Source organism: Haliotis asinina, chromosome 14 (assembly GCF_037392515.1).
Source record: "Haliotis asinina isolate JCU_RB_2024 chromosome 14, JCU_Hal_asi_v2, whole genome shotgun sequence".
In the NCBI taxonomy this organism is placed as follows: Eukaryota; Metazoa; Mollusca; class Gastropoda; order Lepetellida; family Haliotidae; genus Haliotis; species Haliotis asinina.
Genome location: NC_090293.1, coordinates 36431728 through 36458413, shown reverse-complemented (window position 1 = coordinate 36458413; position 26686 = coordinate 36431728). Strand labels below are relative to the sequence as shown.

The 26686-nt window shown below is 41.1% G+C and overlaps 1 protein-coding gene across 1 annotated transcript; it reads right to left on the bottom strand.

Annotated features, from left to right (window-relative positions):
* Nucleotides 1-1690: 1690 nt before the first annotated feature.
* Nucleotides 1691-22338, bottom strand: LOC137261657 (short transient receptor potential channel 7-like). Its single transcript, XM_067799435.1, has 11 exons — nucleotides 21541-22338; nucleotides 16856-17014; nucleotides 16148-16312; nucleotides 15796-15967; nucleotides 15464-15643; nucleotides 14251-14494; nucleotides 10317-10518; nucleotides 8149-8309; nucleotides 7459-7513; nucleotides 5866-5941; nucleotides 1691-3886 (listed from the first exon to the last, which is right to left on the bottom strand). The coding sequence occupies exons 1-11, from the start codon at nucleotides 22336-22338 to the stop codon at nucleotides 3036-3038; spliced, it is 3063 nt and encodes a 1020-aa protein (XP_067655536.1). The 3' UTR covers nucleotides 1691-3035.
* Nucleotides 22339-26686: the final 4348 nt, after the last annotated feature.

Sequence of the window (26686 nt, the reverse complement as noted above, 5' to 3'; positions counted from 1 at the left end):
TGTGGATACCCTCTGTATATTTTGTAGCGACTTTTCATGGATTCTGGAGCTCGTTTCACGAAGCAACCTTTACTAAGGTAAACCTTAACACCCATTCTGAAATAATACACGAAGGCTACCTAAGTGACTTACGATCACCTCAGTGCTTTGTGAACGGAGCCCCAGGTGATTGGGTGATGAAGGGGCAATCAGCTGAAAGGTAGTTTATGTATAATTTTTTATTGTATTCATTTTCCTCAGACTTCAGATATTCTCATGTGAACGTGTAGTACTGAGATGACATGTTATGGCTTCTGGTCCAGTCCACTATCGCAGAATGTTTGGTGGCGAAAGTACCTTGTGTGCTTGGCACTTCTAAGTGTATTTTGTGATTATACTTTCAAGTTTGCTGAAATGAAATGCTGAAACTATCACGGTTAAATGGTCATACAGTCACGTGTAATTACGTTGTTTGTATAACACATACTCAGATGGCACGTACTCTCAAAGTACAGGAGGTACCTGCCAGCATACCAAGTGAGCCATGTAACCCGTCTAGTTACAGAACTAGCACCGTCCATCTGCTCTGCATCATGGACAGCGTGAGTCGGCATGTCACTATAGAAGCGCTCATAAACTACGCTTATTATCACCAAGTGATGTGCGGCTGCTTCAGTGTCGTTATACTGCTTCACACACACGACTGCCACAAACGTTCATGACACAACTGACACACCCTTCGTGACAGTTCAAATTCTCTAAATTCTGTTTCCTATCTCAAAAACTGTTTTGAGAAGAGATAACCCCCATCCCACAGGAAAAATATGGAGCACGAGAACGTACAGACATTACTTCAGTCGGGTTCGCAGCATGACTATAAAATGCAAAACAACAATAACAACAACAACAAACCCCATACAAACCAAAAAACAAAACCAGTCACCATGCAGGGAGGTGGATACGTAAGGAAATCGGACTGCAAACAGAGACGAGACAGCGTCAGACAAAGGGAAACACAGAGAGACACACAGACAGACACATAGAGAGAAAGAGACTCAGAGAGACAAAGAGACAGACAAACTGAGAGGGAAGGACAGGAGATAAACAGAAAGACAGACAGCGAGAGACAGAAATGTAGAGAGACACACACAGAAAGGGGCAGACAGTGAGAAATAAAGGGAGACAGACAAGAAGAGAGACACAGGCAGAGACAAACAGTCAAAGACAGATAAAGAGAGAAACAGATAGAGACAGAGAGAGTGAGAGTGAAAAAAGTATAATATGTCAAAATGTACAAAGCTGACAATGAACTGCCATTAGCTACACAATGTTCAGCAATTCATGTCGAAATGGACGGTGTACGCTTAATCCTCCAACAAAACTTTCTTTTGTATCGAAAGTGGCTGTCATCACTGGTACACAATCTGGATCAATGTTTATATGATCCACGGCAGAAAACACAGACCCTGGGCTTTTTGTCGAAACATAGGGAATGGTGTGGAAATGCTTCCTAAAGGATGAACTGAACATCCCTTTGATCGACCTTTTAACTTTCAAATGTAGTATTTGTCACAAGGAGCATGTTTACTTTCTAACATTTCCGAGTATATCCTGCGTTTTTGAAGAGTATATCTTGCAACAACAATCACACAAATCGATCTGTATGTGTATTTATTTGCATCCACGCTAATTTTTCAAATTCTAGCAATTATTAATGAATCGAAGTAAGTAAATAAACGAAGATTTTGCATGACATAACATAAATCCTTCTTTTACTACTGGCAGGACATTTCTTGTGGTTCATCTCGCCATACCCGTTACTGCCCAGTTGTTACTCCCCAGCTAATAGTTACAGTGGGTAAGAAGACCTCCATTGGATATGTGTGCGTATTTGAGAACCGACCAAGACTACTTTACTTCCATGAAGCTGAAACGCATTACGACAAATTCAATAATTCGAGTCATATGAATTTAGTACGGAATTATAATGGCCATAGTGCCATTCGGATCAACGCCGATAATGAGACAAAAGAAACAAGCAGTAAACCCAACTAACAATTTCATGTCGTCACAACGTCGTCACAACGTTAAGCTTTCGTTGTTACAACGTTATTCAGTGGACTCCCTTTAACGTCGTCACAACGTTGTGGCCTGACGTTGTGACACGTCATTTTACGTCCCCACAAGCTTCGGTTAAATGATTCTAACATATTTTACTTTGTCTTCACGTTATATTTAACGTCAATAGTTGAACAGTTTTCACAGCAGTAAACAATGCATAAGAAACAAAATTCACTTCAATGTTTATTCGTCAATTTGTATGTTGTTTTGGACGTATGTGTTCTGAAGCTTTAGCCAAATAGTGAAGAAACAATCTCAAAATGAAATCTTTACAGAAAATACCGTGACACCACATTATCAGATTCGTTGTTATAACGTTGTGAGGAGCCCAAACCATAACGTTTCGTCAACGTAAATTTGCAACTGTGTTCTTGCGTTGTGACATAACGTTATAAAATGTAATACTATTGTTGTGACAAACGTTCTGTCAACGCTACAACCTACCCACAACGTTGCGTGTTAGCTGGGAAAGTCATATATTCAGCCAACAACACAGATGTCATATGAACCTGGAAGGATGGTTCACACTACACTACCAAGACTGGGTTCTAATGCACTCTAAGGATGAGAACCAAAAGCAAAACTAGGCTGCCCTACGTTTTCCGAAGGAAGGTCCATAGTACACTAGGTAGGTTCCAAATGCACACCTATTGAGTGGGTAGTTTAAGATACTACCAGATTAGCATTTCACCACTATCGTTCTCAATACAAATCCAAGGTAGGCGCCCAAAACATCACCAGGATCTTCTGGTATCCAAACCATCACCCAGGAGTATGTATCTTCCAAGGAAGTGCAAAATATCCCGTGAGCATGCCATCACGGATGAACATGCTGAACCTCAGGGGCAGAGGTTCCAGTGCAGCACCATGTGAGTCGGTATCCAAGGCCTGCGGGTCGTCACACGGTCATAAAGGTAACCAGACATTAGTCTTGTTCAGACTTCTTTAACACCCATATGGTCTTGAGGCGATGCATATTGACGCGGTGGTCGATTGAGGGACTGCGTCCGCAAATGCCTATCCAAAGAGCTTTCTCTACATGCATAGCTTCCTTGAGGACCACGCACAGTGCGTAGCTCATATGTTTGTACTTGTGGCCAGTTATCGTATGCGTATTGTTGATTAAGACGCCTGTCGATTGGCGGTCTCTCCTCAGATGGTGATCTCGCGTCTCTTCTCCTGTCATGAGGTTTTTCAACAAAGGCGGGTGTTCGCTGTTGTACAGTGTGGTACTGGCTTTGATCCAAGGGCCTGCGCTCAAGAGATGGTGTTCTTCTAATCAAACTGTTTCCCTTGTTCTCTGGCATTTTCTCTTGGGATAGTGTCCGTCTACTCTCCAAAGTACTCGTGCTAAGTCTCGTCGACTCTCTACCTCTGGGATCATGGTATTCATTGACACCATGTCCCCTGGACTCAGGTCTTCCATGCGGATGGCTTAAAATACTTCCCGACACATGAGGACCCGCCTTTATCTGAAACCCAGCTCGCGTTTCTCGGGATCTTGAGTCGGATCTTGTTAGTTGTGGACTCTTCCTGACAACGTTAGGAGATGTTATGTCAACACGAGCACCTATGTGTTTATGTAAAATAGCAGTGCTGGTGGTGGAAAGAGACGGTGCCGAGTTGGGTGGTTGCGACTGATGGGTTGAGGGTGGCTCCGCTGCTTTGATCTCAACGGAGTGTTTAACTTCATGAATAGTTTTCTCCAGTGCGTCCATTCTTGTTGATATTTTACTGTAAAAGCCTTTTAACTGGTTCAACACCTCGTCTTTGGCTTCAGTTATGTCTGAAATACAAAGAAATAAGGAGTGTACAATCAAACATAACAGCGTTCATTTTAGAGCTTTAAATATTTCGTATTGAACGATTAATTTGTCACATAGGAGTTCTTTGTCAGCCGTGGCAAAATACTTTATTGAGTGCAAAGTGATAACTCTTAACCACACAATTAGCTGGACACACGAATTAATTATCGGATTAAAGCCATGTCAGAACGGATCACTGTATTACTTAAAGGAAACCACCTCCGTGGTGTAGTTGTTAGAGCGTCCGTCCGGAGAGCGGAAGGTCGCGCGCTCAATTCCCGGCTGCGTCATACCAAAGACGTTAAAATATGGTAGTTGTTGATCCTTGCCTGGCGCTCAGCAATAATGTGTACAACACGATCTGGTCAGTTCAGCGTCAGTATTATGTGTTTGAACAGGGTATTCGAGCTGCGGCATGGTGTCTCAGTGATCTAACAGTATAAAAAAATCACCTTAAGTCTTGGCTGGTACAAGCGACCGCACGTACACACGCATGTACCTCGTCATACGAGCGAAATATTCTTAAACCCCATTTGATATACACAAAGTATATATATAAGACACACAGGAGCAGGATCTGCGAAATCTTGTACCTTGAGAGTCATAGGAAAGGGTGGGGTACTTAACCCCAGACGCCAGGTGCTTGAGGGTGACTGCCAGCTTCAGTCCTGGTTCAAGGGCATTTCTGAAGTTCGTGTCAGAATTCCCCATCAATGGACCAAGTATATTGAGCACTTCAACGCAAGAGGAGGCATTCTAGGTAAATGAAAATGACGAGGCATCCTCAAATCCCTACTCACGTATCAGCCTATCATAATGTCCACAAATCAACCTTCGCTATTGACCTATCACGGGCGCACCCAAGATGATTTCCTTCTTCTTCTCAGTTTCAACATTCGTAGTAACTGTATCTGTTCATCATTTGTCTCTGGTTCAGATTAAACTGGTGCTGGAGGATGAGCAATAGTTTAAAAGTTTGGGGTGATGACAATGTGATCAGAGCGTCACCTGAGTGGGTTAAATCTGGGAAAATAGGGACATGGTCACAGTCATGATCGGCCGTTCAGATCGTACCTAGAGTAGCCGTGCATCGTTTCATATTCGCATAAAGTGTACACTGAGTAAATGCTCGACGTAGATCACATACAACTGGGGACAGTTTACACCGATTGAGCCCTTTCAAGCGTGGAAACAAAGATCGGCATAGACCTGCATGGTCGCTGATGGGTCGCCGCCCAGTGGAATGGGAATAAAATACTTTATTGACTTGATTGACTTATGATAACAACATAACACACTAAGTTCCCAAGTGCAAAAGGAATACCCGCACGATCCACATATGTCTCAGATAGCAAAAGAAGACTGGTAGGAACTCATTAAAGTGCGCATTGCATTTATCGCTGTATCCCTAGGTCATGGACCTAGTTCATTGCAATAAAGGAACCGTCCATGAAAATAGTAAAAGAAAATCAAAGTTCTGGTTTCGGTCGTGGCCTCGAGCTCGATTTTGGTGAAACAACACAATACAACAAAATCACTTGCAATATATTTATAGGTATAAGGAAGAATGCAGTGAAAACTAGTACCTTCTCCTGTGAGCTTCAGTTCACTGATATGTAACAACGATGGTTGTCCCACATAGAGGAAATCCTATTTGTCTGGTCAGTCAGCAGTCAATGATAAGAGTGATAAGATAAGTGGGTGAGTAAATTTAGTTTTAAGTCGCACTCACTAATATTCCCGCTATATGGCGGGAGTCTGTAAATAATCGAATCTGGACCAGACAATCCGGTTATCAACAGCATGACAATCGATCTACGCATTTGGGAACCGATGACATGTGTCAATTAAGTCAACGAGCCTGACTACCGGATAAGGTTAGTCGCTGCTGACTGCAAGCCTGGGTTACTGAAGATCAATTTTCTGACCCTGATCTTAATCAATAATAATAATGTCTCACCGTCCTTCAGTGTTTCTCCTTTCTTTTCGAACTTGATCTTGTGGACGTAGCGCAGAACTATCTTATGCATTATTGCCTGAAAACAGATCACAATTAGTTCTAACGTTTAGTAGCCAAGGTAATTATGGTATAAGGCAAGTTATGGTATAAGGTAAGTTATCGTGCTTGACTTGAAGTTAGACATGTGAACCAACAAGCGATATTTTCATGATAAGAATTTTTAACGTTGCAATAAAAAATCGTTCCACAGTAGCATTTCAAATACCATATTTTATACTTTTCTGGTGGATTCATGCTAATAAAGTCAGTGAGAGAACGTGGGAAATTCACTCAGTCAAGAACGTGTATGTCCACCGTGAGAATTGATGCATGTTTGACACTTGCGCCTCATGGAGCCAACCAAACGTCGCAAGAGGTCTCGTGGAATGACCTCCACCTAGCGGAGTTCCTGAAGCAAGAGGTTTTTGCCTCCATTTCGCCCCTGGCGTGGTCATTAAGGGACAGATCTGGGGATTTAGAGGCCAGGGAAGGACGTTAACACAGTGCTGCGCCAAGCGACCTGAGATCTAGCGTTGTCAAGCTGGAACATCATACAAAACATACAAAGGTGTACGTCCAGCACTCGTTATCCCCAAAACCATCATCCACCGCCGCCCAAACGACCGGTCTCATGGACACAATTCCTATACAACGCTCACCATGTTGCCGGTAAACTCTGCTTTCGCCATGCAATAGGAATCTGGACTCGCAGTGAAGAGACCATGCCTCTACTCATATGCTCTCCACCGCATATGTTGTCTCCATAAATCATGGAAGTTTGTGACGTCGTGTCAAAATGTGTCGTCTGGCAGGACGTCTAGCACTTATCCCGAGTGCAATCAGACGCAAGCGAATAGTCTTCGGCAATATCCTGTTCACACCAGAACTGCTCGGGATGTCAGTTTGACTGGTTGGAAGAAGATGCGTGGTTCGAATCCAACGATTGTTGCGTGACGTGTTACAGGTGAACGGTCACTTCGGAGACGGTCTGCCACGACGGCGTTTGGTTGTGTCTTCACTTGGTGTCATATGGTGTCCCCGTGCACGTTAAATTGCTGTGTTCCGGGGTGTAGCGTTTCCAAGCATTCCAAATGTGTGTTTTTCATACCAACTGACGTCCAAACAATGATTTTGGGAATAACTGATTGAAGGGCACGTTTGATGTCAATTTTTTCCGCAAGAAGTAGGAAAAACGTATGCATCTCGAAAAACTGCTTACAAGTTATTATTTCGAAAATCCTGGAGAGATACAGCAAACAATATGAAACATCTTCATGTTAATTTGACTTACACACATCTGTAACTATTTCAAGCAGTAATAACACATCGGAATTTCTATAATTTCGACACACCTGATAACAATGCCTTTGGTTACACTACTATACTTAAAGTGGTAAGTCAAACAGTATTCAGAAACTGGTTCTACTTTGTCACGACAGTGTAATGACGATACAGCAGTTCTCCAGTCCTACGTTGCTCAAATCAAAAGTGTCTCACTGGCATATAGTATATTCCTTATAATCAAATCAGAATATCTCATTAAATGTATCTCACCTTATAATCGAACTCAAAGCCGTCGTCATCATTCCCCGATTCTTCACTGTCAAACTGTAAAAATGGATTATGCTTATACTTATTGGCTCTGTCAGTAGCATGGGGTAAACAGGAAAAGTACGGTAGTACTGTTGGTTACTCCTAATGTCAATAATGTCAACAGGATGATACGGAAATACTGTTACTTACCGTCAATATCATACAGTCAACAGGATGATACGGTAATACTGTTAATTACTCCCAATAACATACTGCCAACGGGATGATACGGTAATACTGTCAGTTACCGTCAGTATCATACTGTCAACAGGATGATACCGGTAATATTGTTTGTTACCGCCAATGTCAGGTTGTAAACAGGTACTCCCAATATCGTACTGTCAACAGAATGATACGGTAATACTGTTTGTTACCGCAAATGTCAGGTTGCAACAGGAAAAATAAAATCATACTGTTAGATACTATTAATCATACTGTTAATCATGTATGTATGTATGTATGTATGTATGTATGTATGTATGTATGTATGTATGTATGTATGTATGTATGTATGTATGTATGTATGTATGTATGTATGTATATATATATATGTATGTGTGTGTACACACACACACACACTCACGCACGCAGTCATACATAAGATGACATCATGTTGAGATCCACATTTGCATGTCATAAAGTATACTTAATGGTGTTTTTCCCTTGATGCAGGTTTTAAAGTAGAGGATAAACTTGAGAATAGACTTGGGCGTCGGAATGATATTGAAGGGAATAGGCAAAGTAGTGCCCTCTTCTACAAATGATATCCACAGTTTTGCACGTGCAAACTTCCACTCCATGTCTTCGTCTATCTGTAAATTAAAGAGGGCTACGTTTTGAAAATAGGCGACAAGAGAATCAGAATATATATTCTAAGAGTGATGATGGTTTTTAGATACATGAATCGTATCATACATAATGTTGACAATTGATAGAACAGAAATATAATCAAACATTCACAATAGGATGGCGTCACTTGTACACCGAGTATCTCCAATAAAACGCAATTTTCAGATATGGTTTCAAATGATAGAACATATATGTTGCAAGGTTTAAAATGACAACATGCTACATGTCCCGGAGGAGGGATTGTGTGAACTGTGTATATCTGCACCTTGGAATATATCATAGTCACCCGCATGCTTGTTACTCAGCAAACATTCTTTTGAGACTTTATTTCATGGCTGAATTATCAAGCATAATTACATGGTTGCCCTGGATATAAGAATGTTAAGTTTAAAAGTATGTGATATTTCAGTGATGCATGAGCTCGAAACATGTAACTGCATTAAGTGATGCCTTGTTATGCCACATGTGCTCTGTATATTTTTGTACTTGTTTGTTCATAATGTGTTTCCACTGGAGTGTGTGTGTGAGAGAGAGAGAGAGAGAGAGAGAGAGTGTGTGTGTGTTTGTGAGTGAGTGAGTGTGTGTGTGTGTGTGTCTGAGTGTGTCTGTGTGTGACATGAACCACTGTATAAATATAAGTTATATAAATATAAATAAAAGTTTCTAAGATTGTGTTTTACACAAGACAGACTGAAGATCTCCTCAAATACTTTTGGGGCATATTAGCCATGGAAGAGTAGATTATGTGTATTATGAGATTATCATAACTTTTTTACATAAAGAGTCCAAGAAGTGGAGTATGTTTTTATTAATGTAGCCAATCATTGTTTGCAATAGTGGATTTAGGCGGAGATCTTATCTAGTCTCTGTACAGTCCGGGCAAAGTGCCGCTGTGTGTTTGTTTAGCAAACAAAGCTGTTGCCCTTCAATGTCAAACAGTAGTCCACAACAATATAAACTGGTTTTCACAATCATTCCTTGCCATATTTTAACACCGGTAGCTGGATGTAGGTTAGTGGTATTTTGCTCTAAGCGTTTAAATGAATTAACACTCTTTCTTTCTGACAACACTTTTCAATTCTAGATTTGCATGTTAAATCACACGAAAGAAGTACACAAGTAGTGGATTCTGCTGATGCAAAGTTTTCATTGCCAAGAATGTAGTTTACGGTTTCAACTTTACGTATATTTTTGTTAATAAATGGTGGCTGCACTTTAGATGTCTGTAAGCACCATTTGTGTCATAAGTCTTAAGACGATGTGCATCCGTCAGTGTCGATAGACGCTCGACTTCATTGCCAAGTTCACTTATTATGCTACATGTACTAATCGATAAATTAATATGCTTTGTGCACTAGTCATGACCGTTGAACGTGCGGCTATATAACAGCTTATAGTCGGGTAATTCATTCAGCTCTAATTATGTATACGTGTACTCATTCAATTACATGCCGTTTGGCGCATGATCTTTAGTCATTCACGATAATCTGCTCGTACATCAAAAATGTGCTGATAGTATTTAACTAGCAGACTAAAAGTTTATATTACTTGTGTATTCTAAGTTATTGCTCCGTTGAAGTTGTATTACTGTACATGTACTACTACCCATCATCACGCCTTCCATAAACATAGACGATTATTTGAGCAATTGATGGAGTACGTGTCTTACTGAAGAGATACCTGATTACTTTCTATGCATTTTTCTCAGCTGCCTTACATCACGTAAAGTTTGCTTTCCATATATGATAAGGTGTCTTCTTCACTTCCGCGGCAACAAATTCTAGGCTTAATAATTATTCTAGATCAAATAAAACCTCTAAACGTTACATATCAGGACCAGGTCATCATAAAATCAAGAACTTGCTGCGCATTGTGTTTCGTGATGTATGACAAAATATTGTATACGTTTTTCTATTGCAAGAAAAGGTGAGTATGGTATCGGTGCAGCATGTTGTGCTGGATCTTCTCACCTGAATTTCTTCAAATGTGTTACTCATCATGGCAATGAGCATGTTGATGAGGACCACCACAGCTCCCAGTATGTACACTCCATATAAGATAAAGCCCACCATCTCCACCACCTTGTGTGAGCCTCCTTCGCTGATCCGGGGGGCTTCAGAGTTCCCCATCCCGAAAGCTGCCCAGAACAAGGTGCCCGAGGTCTGCATCAAACTGGAACATAACAGCTAGATAGGTAGCACGCATGCTGTCGCTCTGCATGTGCTCCTTTCCGTCACGGTAATCTTTACTCACCAAGAATACGAAATTTTGGAATAATGTTGACGACAAACACTCCGCCCAAGTCCGTAAAACTTAAGACCCAAATATATTCGAAAGTTACCACGTTTAGCGCGTAAAAGTTTCTAGAATTTCAAGAAAAATCTCCGTGGACTGTTACACTTGTTGACTATGCTCATAAGACAGTACTGTTTTACTTGATTTTATTCATTGTTTGTGAACGAAGTAGCGATGCTGAACAGTACAATCCAAATTATTTTTATCTTGATAACGGTGTCAGACACTACACAAAAAATAAAGAAGCTGTTATCCATATTTCGTTATCCTACCCTTTCATCATGTAAGCTGACGTGGTAGCGCTTAACAGTGATCCAAATATATACCCCTGGACAAAGTTAGGGACAGTTTGAATGGTGAAGATGTTTAATGACTTAAAAGACTCTTGGTTCATACATTTAAGCCTCTCGGAGCTGCTGTAGGGCCCCATTCGACAATGCATTACCATACTGACATTCCTCATATATGTATATATATATAAAGGATACTACCACCTTCCGTGTAATACCCACTTTATTGAACGAGTGAATGATTTGGTATCTAACGAGCGAAAGCTAAATCTTTCACGAGTATAACAAAAGTGATATTTCACAGAAGCGAGTTTAATATTCTGTTTATTACTCTGGAAACATATATTGATGGATATACATATATACTGCCTACAGTGTGATGACGCTCATATTGATGGATATACATATATACTGCCTACAGTGTGATGACGCTCATATTGATGGATATACATATATACTGCCTACAGTGTGATGACGCTCATATTGATGGATATACATATATACTGCCTACAGTGTGATGACGCTCATATTGATGGATATACATATATACTGCCTACAGTGTGATGACGCTCATATTGATGGATATACATATATACTGCCTACAGTGTGATGACGCTCATATTGATGGATATACATATATACTGCCTACAGTGTGATGACGCTCATATCAATTTTCCGCGAATCAAGCAAGGTCCACAGCGGCCTTCACTAGGCAACACAAGTTGTCAAACTCGCGTTTGAGAGTGTGAGCATTCCAACAACTCGCCACAACACCATTTTCAGTGTTGTCAAACTGTTGTCGAGAAATGGGATCGGACTCTATTCCACAAACTTTTTATCAAACTTTCGGTGTTGTAGGACTCGAGTTTGACGTTTGAAGTGTTGTCAAACTTGTGTTTTTCAGAAACAACCAATTGCAGTCAACGAAATTGTCACGTGAATGCACCGATAGAGACAAGATGCTCACATGACACGAAAGTTTGACAGCGTGTTTGACGTGTGAAAGCGCGAGTTTGACAACTTTTAAAATTTCAACATGTGTTATCAGATTTTTATTTTGTCGTGTGAAAGCCGCTTAATACCACTGCGATTGTGGTATTAGCATTGTGACGCCATAATCATTATGACGTGATATGTCTAACGGTATTACCAAAGTGTAATATTGCCATTCCACTGGCAGGTAATAATTTGCACAACTGCTCGCACGTGTAAGATATTGCTAGCCCGCATTATTCCTTGACAGAGCATTATAGCTAGACAAAATGCGCCAGTAGAGCACTACAGCTGCATAATACATGCCAGTCGACCATTATAGCTAGACAATACATGTCAGTAGAGCATTACAACTACATAATACATGCCCATAAAGCATTACATCTACATAATAAATGTCAGTAGAGCATTACAGCTACATAATACATGTCAGTAGAGCATTATAGCTAGACAATACTTGCCAGTAGCAGAAATGGAAAGCTATTGACATCACGCATTGAAATGTCTACACGTAAGCGAGGAGTAATTGAGTGTAACATTAACTGGAAAGCTTACACCAGCCAGCAAATGGCAGTTTTCGCGTCCACGAGGGTCGCCGTCAGTAAGACTGGTGTGTTATGGAGGCGCTACTGGGATTACGGCTTCAATATAATGATTTTCCTCTCGAATTTCATAGATTAGGCATATAGGCGAACATACTGCGTGAACCCCCACGCCCCCATGTTTAACGTTTCCGATGTGAGTAGCCCAGAGGCGTTGTACGCACACGGGAGTTACACGTGTCAGCGATATTTGGTGTTCCTCTCTGTATAAACAAGCCGTGCCACATGTATGCAGCTTGTGTGTTTAGACAGACAGATACAATATGTAATAGTAGAAGCAAATGCCCCATAAACGATCTCCCTGGGCTTGCATGAAACAGATTTCTGGATTGTGTGCGTGCTAAACGATTGTATTTGCCCCAACATAAAGGTTTCTGGTCGAAGTAGAACAGAGCCGGTTTAGCAATATTGGTGGCGTAGGCGAAGTTAAGTGGAGTCTTTCTCGCAGACTATCGTAAGCATTCGGTCATGTGGTAAACACATTTCATGTTGGTCTTCACGAAATTTCACATTATGTCTGGTGATCGACAAGCAGACGGGTCAAGGACCTGATCAACACGTTTTGTTTTTATTCTATGTTTAGTTTCCTAAAGTTTCTAACTGAACGTAACTCTTTTCATGAAAATCATCTCAGATGTTTACCGCAAATTTCCACCCCAAGATACACACGACATACATAATAGGCATAGACATAAATGGACACATGTATGGAGGCATGTGCGAATATATCTCACTAACATTGCATCCTTTTGTAATCCACTTGGTATACTGAACCTGCTATGTCCCGACACATGATATATTGGACCTACCATGTTCCGACACATGATATATGTGACCTATTCTGCTCCTGCACATGGTGTATCGGACCTACTATGTTTCGACACATGGTATATTTGACCTATTATGCTTCGACACATGAGACATTGGACCTACAATGTTTCGACACATGATATATTTAGGATATACTATGTTCCGGCACATGGTATATTGGATCTACTCCGTTTCGACACATGATATATTGGACTTACTATGTTACAGCACATGGTATATTGGACCTACTATGTTTCAACACACGGTATATTGGACCTACTATGTTCCGACACATGGTATATTGGACCTACTATGTTCCGACACATGGTATATTGGACCTACTATGTTCCAACACACGATAAACTGAACCTACTACGCCACACTCAGCAATATTACAGCTATATGGTGGTGGTCTGTAAATAATCGAGTCTGGATCAGACAATCCAGTGATCAACAACATGAGCATCGATTTGCGCAATTGGGAACCGATGACATGTGTGAACCAAGTCAGCGAGCCTGACCACCCGATCCCGTTAGTCGCCTCTTACGACAAGCATAGTCGCCTTTTACGGCAAGCATGGGTTGCAGAAGGCCTATTTTACCCCGGGACCTTCACGGGTACCGTCACGTGGTATATTGGACCTATTATGTTTCGACACATGATATATTGGACCTACTATCTTTCGGCACATAGAAAATGGGACCTAGTATGTTTCGACACATGGTATATTGGGTCTACTATGTTTAGACGCATGGTATATTGGACCTAGTATGCTTCGACACATGATATTTTGGACCTACTATGTTTTGGCACATGGCATATTGGACCTACTATGTTTCGGCCTCTGGTATATAGAACGTATTCTGCTACGGCACATATATGGGGCGCCTTCTAAACAGACAGGGATGCTTACTTTGCAAAATGCTTGTTCTGGCTTAGGCTGTAGAGGCTGGTTAACCCGCAGATGAAGGCGATCATGACGGTGAAGTAGATGAAGATGAACTTGCCCACATCCTGCAACATCCTGCCATATGAGATCTGAAGCTGGCCAAACGTCTCGCTGGCAGGGAGGATATAGGCAATTCTAGCGAAGCTGAGCACATTGGCAACGGAAAACAGGACCTTGGACAGTATCTGAGGGTTTGGGATACTGTCATCTAAAACATAACGGACATGATTAAAACAGGTTGTAAAACAACTTCTTGTTAAACCTGCAAGACCAATTTTCCCGGGATGATCAGATGCTATCAGATTCAGGTCGAACACGTGGCGGCCTTCACTTTCATCTAAATAGAAAAATACAGTATTTACTTCCACCGCTGAGTGCACTCTGTGAGTGGCGATGAGAGGAGCAGACTGACACCTGCACTGAGGTACTGATATGTGCAGCTGCTTACTGCATCGAGCATGACTAAAACCAGTCTTGAAACGTGCAACATTTCAACATAAAAATAGTATAGCACAAATAGACGGAGAGAAAAGACGTTCACTGGGAGTGAGGGTGGCACGATGACAAGGATATGGTAGACTGAATAGCGAATTTCAGAACTCAGGAGTACACTGTGGATTGCCGAAGAAACTGCATAAAGTTAGATGCCAGCATTTGGAATCGAAATTGGGCCTCCGGGGTGATGAGCAAGCACTTTATCGAATCATTTTACCCATCAATTACAATGAATGGGACTGGTTTGGAAGCGTTTAACATATTTGAACTTGTGCTTATTCCAACTCTCGGACACTGATATTGAAACACAACAGTCATAAATATCAAAAAACAGCCGAGTCCTAAAGGAGAATACTTGTAACCAATGGAAACTGTCCATCGCATCTCACTGACAAGCAGGAATACCTGATGACCAGTCTTCCGATTTTACGGTATTAGAGTAGTTTTTGTCAACTGCCATTGAGGGGTAAAAACATGTCACTTTTACTGACTGGTTTATACTGCTCAGACACTTGACCCATAAGACTTTGGAGCAAGCTATAGTTTAACATGTCATCAACTTAGTACAACGTATAGGAACTGAATGATATTGAATAATGTAGATGATCTTTCCTTCACGCCATTTAAAACTATCTGTATCAATAATATATTTAACACAAAGGTTTTTTATGTGCTCACCTACCCTCGCTTGCTATCAGGCCGGTGGTGTGGATATCTCTAGCCTTTGTGTAGATTACCCCCTCTATGGCATACGAGGCCGTGTACAGAGCCAGCATCATGATGTCCATGTAGTTCCATATCTGGGAGAAGTATTCTCGCACACCTTCCTCCCATAGTTGCTTACACTCCGCCCAGAACATGCCTGAAACAACAGAGTGTATGATTATCATATACAGATCTGGGAGACGTCGTCGTCGTCGTCGTCGTAGTAGTAGTAGTAGTAGTAGCAGCAGCACTAGTAGTAGCATTAGTCCCTAACAGCAACGACATCCGCAAGGTTGTGTCACACCGTACCTAATACATAGAACATGATGAGGCTGTTGACTGTACCCTTTGTCCCTTCAAACAAGTCGACATGGTCAGAAGACTCCAGTGTGGTGGCCACGAACAGCAGGACGAGGAACGCCGTGTAAGAACAGATATAGTTCATGAACTTCATGAAAGGACTCCTCAATACCTCGCCAATCTGAAACACCCTGATATAGATTACCATTCCAAGAAAGCCATCAGAGACCAAAACATTTTATTCACATGAAATTCTGCTGAAAAAGGCTAGCCTTTGACCGAGGCTGCTGAAAAAGGCTAGTCTCTGACCGAGGCTGCAGAAAAAGGCTATAGCCTCTGACCGAGGCTGCTTGGGGGGTACCTTGGAGTAGGGCAGAAATACGTAGACGATGGCTGTGACAGGTATGAACATGATTCCGAGCGGTGCCAGGAACAGCTTCATCATGACTGGCTGATGCTGGAACCACGGCACGCCAGTGTACCACATGCTCATCAGATGCTCCTGAGAACTGGCGTGTGCAATGAACTACAAATACAAGACATGATCATAGTTTACGGTAACCGTTTGATTCTAATGAAACAGCATGCTTCTTGTCTCAGTGTTTGACCTGTGTATGTTTTGTTTCTATGACCATTATATAAGTTAGAAATAATGTACGTACATTTCAGTGGGAGAGAATGGAAATTTAAAAGGGCATGGCTTCCACAGCATTTGCGGTGGTGGGACCTGCCATACATTATTATAACAGCTTTCAATCACCGTAAATATTCCACAATAATATCTGTAAATTCTGTGGTCAATTAACTGTAGAATGAACACAAGTTTTTGCAGTAGCCGAAATTTTGAACGCGCAAATATTCTGTAGGTTCGTGCATCTTTGTGGTTTGTGGTTCAACCGATATGCTGATAGGTTAAACTCAAACAACCTTCTCTACAAACATTTTACCTAAAAGACAAGTTGAACGGAGTACAATATGACTGTGGAAAAACCGCTTAATGTTGGCGGACTGCACTACAGGCAGAGTACACAATAGTTAGTACGAAAGTATGCGAAATAATATGTAGTACCTTCTTCTGTTCGTATTTGATAGCCTTTTTTATTCTTGAGAGATCCCGCACATTGGATCCTCCATGAAGGGCTGCCATGACCTCCTCGTTAGACCTACACAGATCCAGCAGCTCTACCGCATACCTTTTGCATTGTTCACTCAGAGCCTTGTACTCGTTCTGCGGAAAAGAGCATTGCTAAAATATAAAGTATGAATAGGCTGCATCTATCTCGTGCTCTAATGCATATTTCACAACAGCACTAAATAATGATTGTGTTTAGTGGTGTTGCAATCGCAAATCTAATTCCTTTCAATACCTCTCATTAAACGTGTCTTCCCATCCAAACTCCCGAGATTGAAAACATTGATCCATCGTTGCCGATTAACATTTTGAACTATATACAATTGATATAAAACAATAGCTTATCAAGCATGATGAAACCGGTTTAGGATAACACATACAATTATGTCAAACATATGGTAACATGTGCCATATCCATGCAAATATCGGTAACAAAATGTGTACTGGCTCAGACTATCTAAAACTCTCCAGGTGCAAACAACGGTATAACGCCATACCACCGCTTCCGTTCCACCAGTATCACATGCAACAAAATACTGAACATCACTACAGATTGAGATGGGTCACTATGAAGAATATCACAAGTTGTTGGTAACGTGCAACCATATGGTGGTTTGAGAGAGACGATCCCAAGATATGTTACTGGGGGTTGTATAAAAGCAACTTCTACACATTCTAAGCATTGTAAATATGCAACAGGTTGCGATCACTGATAATGGATGACTATTACTTCAAATCATGTTTTGAAATGATGCCTACTTTAACAGTGTTGAAATAGTCAAGAATAATTAACACGTTCGTCACCACAAATTGCAAGAAATGTTTTACTGGAGTTTACATCTAAAAGTGCATCTATTTTTGCAACTGTAGCAAAAGAATATATAAATCAAATCACTGCAATCCTCGCAAACTTATCGAAACAACTGGCACATCCAACTTCCATTTTTCATTTCAAGCAATGATGCTTATTATTTACTATATCAACAGTAAAACATTACACTGGTCTAATTATATTTTATTATATTGAGTGTTATGAAGGTCCAATTTGTGACAAAATATCCGGTTCCTTTGAAAGATGTGAGGATGCAATGAAAAAGCAAGTGGGAAATACGTTCAGTCAGATGCTGTCAGACTTTCTCCAAATACCTCCATCCAGGGTTCGAGGGAAAAGCTAATTACAGTGTATGAAACCGGCCTTACGATCAAATAGTTCTGTGCATTGATTCCTATCTGAGCCCGCTGGACATGCAGTCCGACAAACACACATGATTACATACATGTGGGTTCCAGTTGGAAGCATCGTGTCTTCGGATAACAGATCTGTAGATAAATCGACAAACTTCGTGTGTACTTATGAAGTGTTGCACATGCTGCTGACTATTTCCAGTGCATGTCAAGACATTTTCTCACAATCTAGTCTTTAAAACTTACCAAGACATTCTTGTTTTCCAACGTTTTTAGAAGAAAGTGACACATCCTTTTCTCACCCCTCAATAAACATATTTTCGCGGGTGTATATTTCAGGGAGAAGTTATATTATAGATCTTTAATTACAATACAATAAGGGATAAGACCTAACACTACTCATAATTGGTTCTAAGAAAAGTAACGTCTTAAAGTGGCTTTTCAGAAGTTGGCAAGTATAATGTTGAACACGTTTTGTGGATAACAACTATAACTGTGCGACGTTAAGATTCTTGCACCACAGACCAACACGTGCAATAACACCAGTCATTGATCAACGACAATATTCTCTTGAAACTGATTCTCCTACCTGCCTAATGTGTAATAAGACAGTCACTATAAATGTCTTGGTTAAAATGTAAGTCCAAACCAATCATTAGACATAAAAGTTCTAAATGAGAGGTACCAACACGGAGTCGTCATCGATTTTCACCGATCACTTCATATCATTTAACTGCTAAATTGTCCTTATATATTACAGACATAATAGCGCAATTTGTTTGGGTGTACGTGGTAGGTAGGGCCCTGCACCAGTCGTGTATCGATGTGGATCATGTAACGTGATTCATAACAACCTGCTAAACTACTCCATAATATTAATGCATTTATCAAATCGAAGGAGATTTCTATTATATAGAATATATTTGGACATATGGTATACATTTACGGCTGTGCTGCACTTCATAACACTGTTATGCGTGCCATCGGTAGACTGATTCAAGCCTTTCTTCTCATCTGGACTATCAGTTGTTCAATTACATTTTTCTGTAAGCCACAGTGGCCGAGAGGGTTAGACAGCTTTGTGTTCTGGCGATTAGGTGCTCGATTCCAGAAGACTACAATCTGTATTTTAGTGAGAAAGTGTAAACCCAAATGTAGCATGTCATACATTTGAATATCCTACTTTGAAGGACCTCCTTTGTAGCCTTGTGACTTTGAAAAAGAAATTTTCTACATTACATATGAAGGGTTTAGCACAGACGTCAATAGAAGGGTCACTTTAGTGAGAGCTGCCGTTACCACATCTTATTGCTGTGAATTTCGAAACTTACTTGTCCCTGGTCATTTTGTAATAGCAACTGAGTGTGACGAAACGCTGTATTAAGTAGAATTCTATGCAGCTTATGTGATCTGTGTGTGTTTGTCACGGACATCGTCAACATTTAAAGTCAACTCGAGAATTTAACCTAAATCTTTTATCATTCAAGTGGGCCCTCAAGACTTAGTTTTCACTATATGGTATAATTTATGTAAACTTGTTTAGCTTGGGAGGAATGGAGGTTTTTTGCTCTCTATATATCACAGGAAGACTATTTTCAAACAGTTTTTGGAGCTATATCTTCATTAATAGTTACTCTAGAACAATGAAAATTATATGTGAAAGTAGCCAGTAACGCATGCCATCACATGTTGAGGAACACAGTTACTAAGTTTTAAGTATCAGTTTTAATCTTTTTCGGTCAAGTGAGAGGTTGTCCTGTCCGACGTCCACCAAACTGACATAAATTCCAAACCATTCCAGATGGGGTGAGTCCCACCAAGTGTTCGAAATAGCTACCTGTCCGCGAGAAAAATGCTAAGATGATCTTTGCTCGGGCCAGTTAAAAGTTGCTGAAGCTGACCCGCATGACGAGTGATAATTTTAGGAACTGATTATGTTTCCTGAATCCTGACTTGATCATTTTAGTGACAACATCGTCCCTAAAAACATGAACAAATAATCAATTGCACGTTATTGCATATAACTATCTAAATTGTAAGCAGTAACGTCATTGGTCAATTCGGAAGTGCCAGAGTATGACCCCTGTGATTTACCACTGGTTGAAAGCAAACCCCAGACGGCTATATAAATATATATCTGAGCACCACCAGGTCGCGTTTCGATGCCTAGATTAACATGCATATGAGGCAAGGGATGGTGAGGCCCAAACAGCTCAAGATTCTGACTGTGACCATGCAGACAGTTTTTATGTGGAAGATTCTTCCAGTGATGATGACAGAAGTCCTTAAAATACGAAGATACTTATGCCCCGCAACGCGTTTTGCTGGGGATATTAAAATGGACTCTGTCCGTGCGTCCCTCCGTCCGTGTGCATTTGTCTTTTCGGGGGCAGATCTTTAAAACCGTTGGATATTTCTTCACCAAACATGGCACACCAAACATTCACACCACAGATAGGTCTGGTGGTGTATTGGTGCCTTTTGGTAGTCCCTTATGGGTGTTCTCAGAGTACTAGTATGTCCAGTGAATGTGAGAGTTAATAGTCTGAAACAATTAATTTGTGAAATAAATACTCGGACTCTTCTCATATGCGCTTTATTGTCTAAACAGTGATTATTATGGATTATTCGGTCCTGAGGTGTCTCGAGGGTCAGAGACATTTTTGGATCACTAGCCCGACTGGCTAGTGACAGTTTGAATCTATTTCAGACACTGTTCCCACCGTGGACTCACACCAAGTAGGACCTCTTGTGACGCTGGACACAGAAATATGTTGGTAAGTTCCTTGTATTCTTACCTTCAGTCTGGCATTCAATTATAACTACATGTAATAGACCATAGTCCTGTCAGGGGTATGTTTATTAATATTGTTATCACAACCTTCTTATAAGCATGTAGTCTTATACGCATGTAACGCTTCATAAGAATTCAAAGGTTGTTGTTATTTTGGTAGATGACAAATTGTTCACATTTCCACGAGCAATATCTATATCAATATTCACCAGCTTCATTCTATTTGAAGAATATTGAGGTGCAGTCAAATCCTTGGGTTCAGTTCATTATTACGCATTACTTACAGATTTATTTTGATTATTCACGTCTTCATGTGTTACAGTCCTAGACATGCCGATGCTGAGCCTTTGTAACTAGACATTTACAAAATCTTTCTGATTAGCCGTTAAAGATTTCAGTGTCGGTAGTTATGGTCAATCAACTGAGCATGCCCTACATGAATGGGTCATGTCATCTTCAAATATTATCTGGATATGTAAAACGAACTAGACTTTTCCATTTAGCATAACATAACACACAAATGTCATTTCTGTGATGTTTGTACATTAGGTATTTTGCTGATTACATGTTGTGGCTAATCGACAATATTAACACTGAGAACTGTTGGGTGCAGGGTAAAACAACACTAACCTACTTAACTCACCTTGTACTCCTTCTCTGTCTCCGCCAAGATCTGCAGTGACCGACTGAGTTCAAAGGCTGTACCTATAGGGTCATCACTGGACAGCGACAAGTAGGCTGAGCTCCCGAGGCCAGTGTAGGCATTCAGTCGCGACCGGGAGTGGACAAAACGGTCAAATGTTTTATGGTTAGTACACTCTGTACAGAGACAAAAGTAATGGTGAGGTGTTTGAATGGTAAAGCCTTTCTGAATCAACATGTGTACAATATCAAAGTTGTTGCACTGGGCGGCTAACACAATAGGAGTTATGTCCGGTGCGAAGCTAGAACTACTTTCTTCTTGATCATAGAAACCATGCTGAAATTCCAACTCCATCCGAGCTCGCTTGTCCGAGTAGATTGGATGTGCCAAAAACATGTCGCACACCTTAACATTCTCAGTTTTGATTGCATGGAGAAGTCCTTCTTCAACCACATCAAGGCTACATTTGTCCAAAAGGAACTGTATGGCTTCATAATGTTCACCAAGAACAGCCAACTGAAGAGCTGTGCGGCCAAGGTAGTCTCGGCAGTTCAGATTCAGGGAACCATTTTCCCGGATACACAGTTGAATCTGCTCTAGGTTGCCTGTCTCAGCTCCTGTTAGAAAGCGACGTTCTGTGTCGGTGAGGGGCACATCGCCGAAGATACCCCTAGCGACAATGTCTTCGTGTGTGGCCTCACCTTTCGTCTGTGTCTGGTCTTTGTTCTTTTGGTCCTTCTTGTCAGAAGACAGCTTCCGGCTAAGCGATGCTTTACGCGACAAGGGTTGACGACTCATTGATGAATTTGTTCTCTAACCGACCGTGAAGGCTTTCTGAGCAATGCATCCATATTTACAATATCTCTATCTGCAAAAGAAAGAGAATTACACCAAATAAACTTTAGCACATGTGATGATGGTGGTGGTGGTGGTGGTGGTGTGTGTGTGTGTGTGTGTGTGTGTGTGTGTGTGTGCGCGCGCGCGCGTGTATGCGTGTGTGTGAGAGAGAGAGAGACAGAGAGAGGGAGAGAGAGAGTCAGCATTTGTGTACGATGCATAGGGGTGGGCAGAATGCATAGGGGTATTGCAGAGTGCTTTGAAGTAGACTTTCGTTCTGGAAGACTTGTCAATAAACAACAGTTATGATCCAAGTATATGAAAATGAGCCAGATGGTGAGCGTCATTTTGGTGATCCAATGGTCTTTTCCCTGAGTGGGGTGTATTCCATTAGATTATAAGGCACACTCGTTGCCGATAAAAAATATGGTTATTGAAGTCTGAGTGCACCAGGCACACCCGGTAATAACCAAGGTGATCCAGAACGTTTTCTGTATCAATTTGTGTACTGATAATTTCGGCGACTGACACTCCTAGACATCTCAAGGAAGTGCACACAATGTAGCATTAGATGATTATTGATACGTACCGTGATGCAACATTGTTTCAGCTGTTATGGAGTATTAGGATACCATTTCTCATCATGCCGATTCTGTCAAGTCAATTCTGTCAACACAATGAAAATATCTCTTAATTATTATGTCATGCAAATGCGGAGTACGTTATATTTACGTTCCAAGAGATCCAAATGTCTAGATCAGAATCAGTATTTGGGTCTTTCTTTCCAGATCACGAGCAAACAAAGCAAACTCAAAACAAAAATCAGTCAGTTGGTTGATTGGACATGAATATACGTTCCAAAGCCTTCGTGTAATTCTTTCATTTACAACATTTCCTTCGGTGTCTGCATTTGAGATAGCAGTGTTCTAATCCCAACTCTGAATGCTAAATGGTGTTATGAGGTCACTGTCTAGACGTTGAATATCGTAATTCTAACGGCCCCTCTACTCGCCACCTTCTTAATGCACCTGTGTTTTGCTACTTGAGAGAAGTACCTCTTGACTTGTTATGGTTACACAGCTGAAAACTATAAATAAAAATACACTTGCCACGTTTAGACGTACTTTCAAGTGGGATGGTAGCTGGGATATATTATATTTGGTGGCGCGTTGTTTCGTGAAAATCCAGCGAAAACGCACACAGTAACACTCATCTTCTGTCAAGATTCTGTGTCATGTACTGAGAAACATTTCACATGTTTTATGTTTGGAGTACAGAACCACGGAACTAAATGCTATAACCGGTCTAAATGTCATTCTAAAGGTTAAAACTGTATAGACTTTACAATCGAGAATAAACGAAATGTGGCCTTAGCTTAAGTACATGTGCCTCACATGATCAAAGAGAGACTATAAACAGGCTCGTGTTAAACTTACTTCCCATGGTGTATTCTTCAAGATGAAAGTTAATGTCTTTCTGACTGGTTCCCGTGTATTCCACAAAACTCCTTTGTTAATGCATTGTATAACAGACCTTTGATTTCTCTTTGAATGAACTAAAAAAGTTCATTAAATCAAACAACACATGCAGCACGAAGCAAAATATCCGACCATCCATATTCCCACATGCTCAGAGGCACAGAAATCAAGGCACCACTGGCGGGTCAAATACTCACGTTGCGCAGACATTCATTCCGTAGGATGATAATGATTTCCATTCCTATCTCGAGGTACTAAAGACTAGGAACAACCCAAGATGGCCGCGTTGCCAAGCAACATGGAACAAACAGATAGGGTGTAATTCCTGAAGGAAGGAAACGTCCCCCTCCACTACTATAGGTAAGACAGGATGTTTCCCCACATACAGATGTGAAGAAATGTATTTGTTAACTTGTTACATGCTTCCCGAGAAAGAAACACCAGCACTGTATGGTAGATGTGGCCGACTCGTTCCAGGTGAGAGGGATGTCACAGAGACAATGGAGGAGAGAGAAGTGTTCAGTGGACATATTAACCCCAGCGTCATCACGATATGTTTTGGTTACCACAGACTCGAATTACAAATTGTCTTTAGGCAGCTTTCCGTGTACCTTACTGAGAATATCATTTGAATGTAACGTTTAACATAAAAAATACATGTATAAACAAACGTGTTACACAAAGAGCACGTGATATCAATTATTTATGTACAGATCATAAATACTACTGCTTTATGCTAATACTAAACCGGCATGTTCCAGCTCAACTAATACTGCCACGGTCATTCCTTCCCGACTACAACGTTCCCATATTGCTGTTTCGGTATAAACTGACGTTACTGCAACATACTCAGGTTGATGTCACACGCCATATTCAGACTACTGTGACTACAACACATTCAGTCTGCTGTGACTACAACACATTCAGTCTGCTGTGACTACAGCACATTCAGTCTGCTGTGACTACAACATATTCAATCTGATGTGACTATAACACATTCAGATTGCTGCGATTACAACATACCCATACTGATGTGACTACACCATACTCACACATGACAGTTTGATTGGTAGTTTTATATTTTTAGCAGAATTACTTTTTTAACGGCTTTGTATGTTTTGCTTACTGGCCATCAACCTTTGAACTCGGTAGTTCGGTTGTCCCGTGCAGATCGTTCCGCACTTCAGATTAATGCATAATGAATAAAAAGATGAAATAGTGAAATCAGTCCCCAGTCTCCAGAACGACTGTGAACGCACAGAAATCTACGATTACATTCATGTGTTTACCATAATCTGGGGAAAGCAAACAACAATTGAAAATGTATGTGAATATGTGCCGCTCTCATCAAATCACACGTGCAATCCAGTCGATGATCTCAACCTTAGGTCGAACGTGTGTGAGCTCGAAATTGTCAACAGATGTCTTCATTCATGTCAGTGAGCGCTCTCCAACATGGAACAAGTGCTATGGTAAACATGGTGTCGGCAATTGGCTTGTCCAAATTAGTCTCTTGGCGATAGATTACAATGTACACCTGGCGATCACTCACTCGTGAAATACAGAGAGCGCCGAGCACCTGGAGATATTCCACACGTATCTCCCACATGAATATCACCCAGAGGTGTCACAGACAGGACACGGAGTCTTGTCACATCATCCACGCCAATATCACACAAAACAAAACACCACTCTCCACTTTAACTCACCTAGGACACATAGAAATCATGTCCGACACAATACACATAGAAGTTGTCCAAGCATCCAAGCATATTCTGGATATCTCTCACACGCCTGGAGACGCATGTCCTCATTCAGTACACATGACCATCACATGTATCTCACAAAAGACACTTGATGTGTATCCATGCGTATCTCACACAGGACATATGGAAATAATACACGTTTATCTCGCGTACGCCACAAGGTAATCACGTTATTACACGCAAAAAGCAGAAATACACCAGAAACATTATATATGGTCTCTGATCTCACACAAGACACAGAATCATCACGTGGATCTCTCACAGCAAACAGGATCATCACTTGTATCTCACACATGACTCAGGATCATCACGTGTATCTCACACAAAACACTGAATCATCATGTGCATTTCACAGAGGACAAAGCATCATCACGTTTGCCACACACAAAAGGCACAGTGGTCACCACCAGAAACCATATATATGATCACAACGGACACATTGTGATCATCACGTGCATCTCACAGAAGACACAGGATGATCACGTGTATCTCACACACGACACAGGAGTATCACGTGTATCTAACACAACACAGGGCAATCACGTGTATCTGACATAACACAAGAGCATCACGTGTATCTTATACAAGATACATAATCATCACGTGGATCTCTCACAGGAGACAGGATCACCACGTGTATCTCACACATGACTCCGGGTCAACATGTGTATCTCACACAAGACACGTGATCATCAATTGCATCTCACACATCAGTCAGGGTCACCATGTGTATCGCACACGAGACACACGATAATCAGTTGTATCTCACACATCACTCAGGGTCACCATGTGTATCGCACACAAGACACGTGATAATCAGTAACAGTTGCATCTCACACAGACACTGAATCACCACGTGTATCTAACACACAACACATACCATCACATGTATCTCACACAGCACATTGAGATTGCCACCGTGTGTCAATAGTTTCAGAGAGATCGTAGGCAAGCGACAAGCACATAACCGTGTGATCTGTCTTGCACAGTTAGCCAAGTGGAAAGGCTCGTATGTGACGTTCGTTCCAGTGTTGTTCATACAAATGCCAAAAAAAAACAAGCATA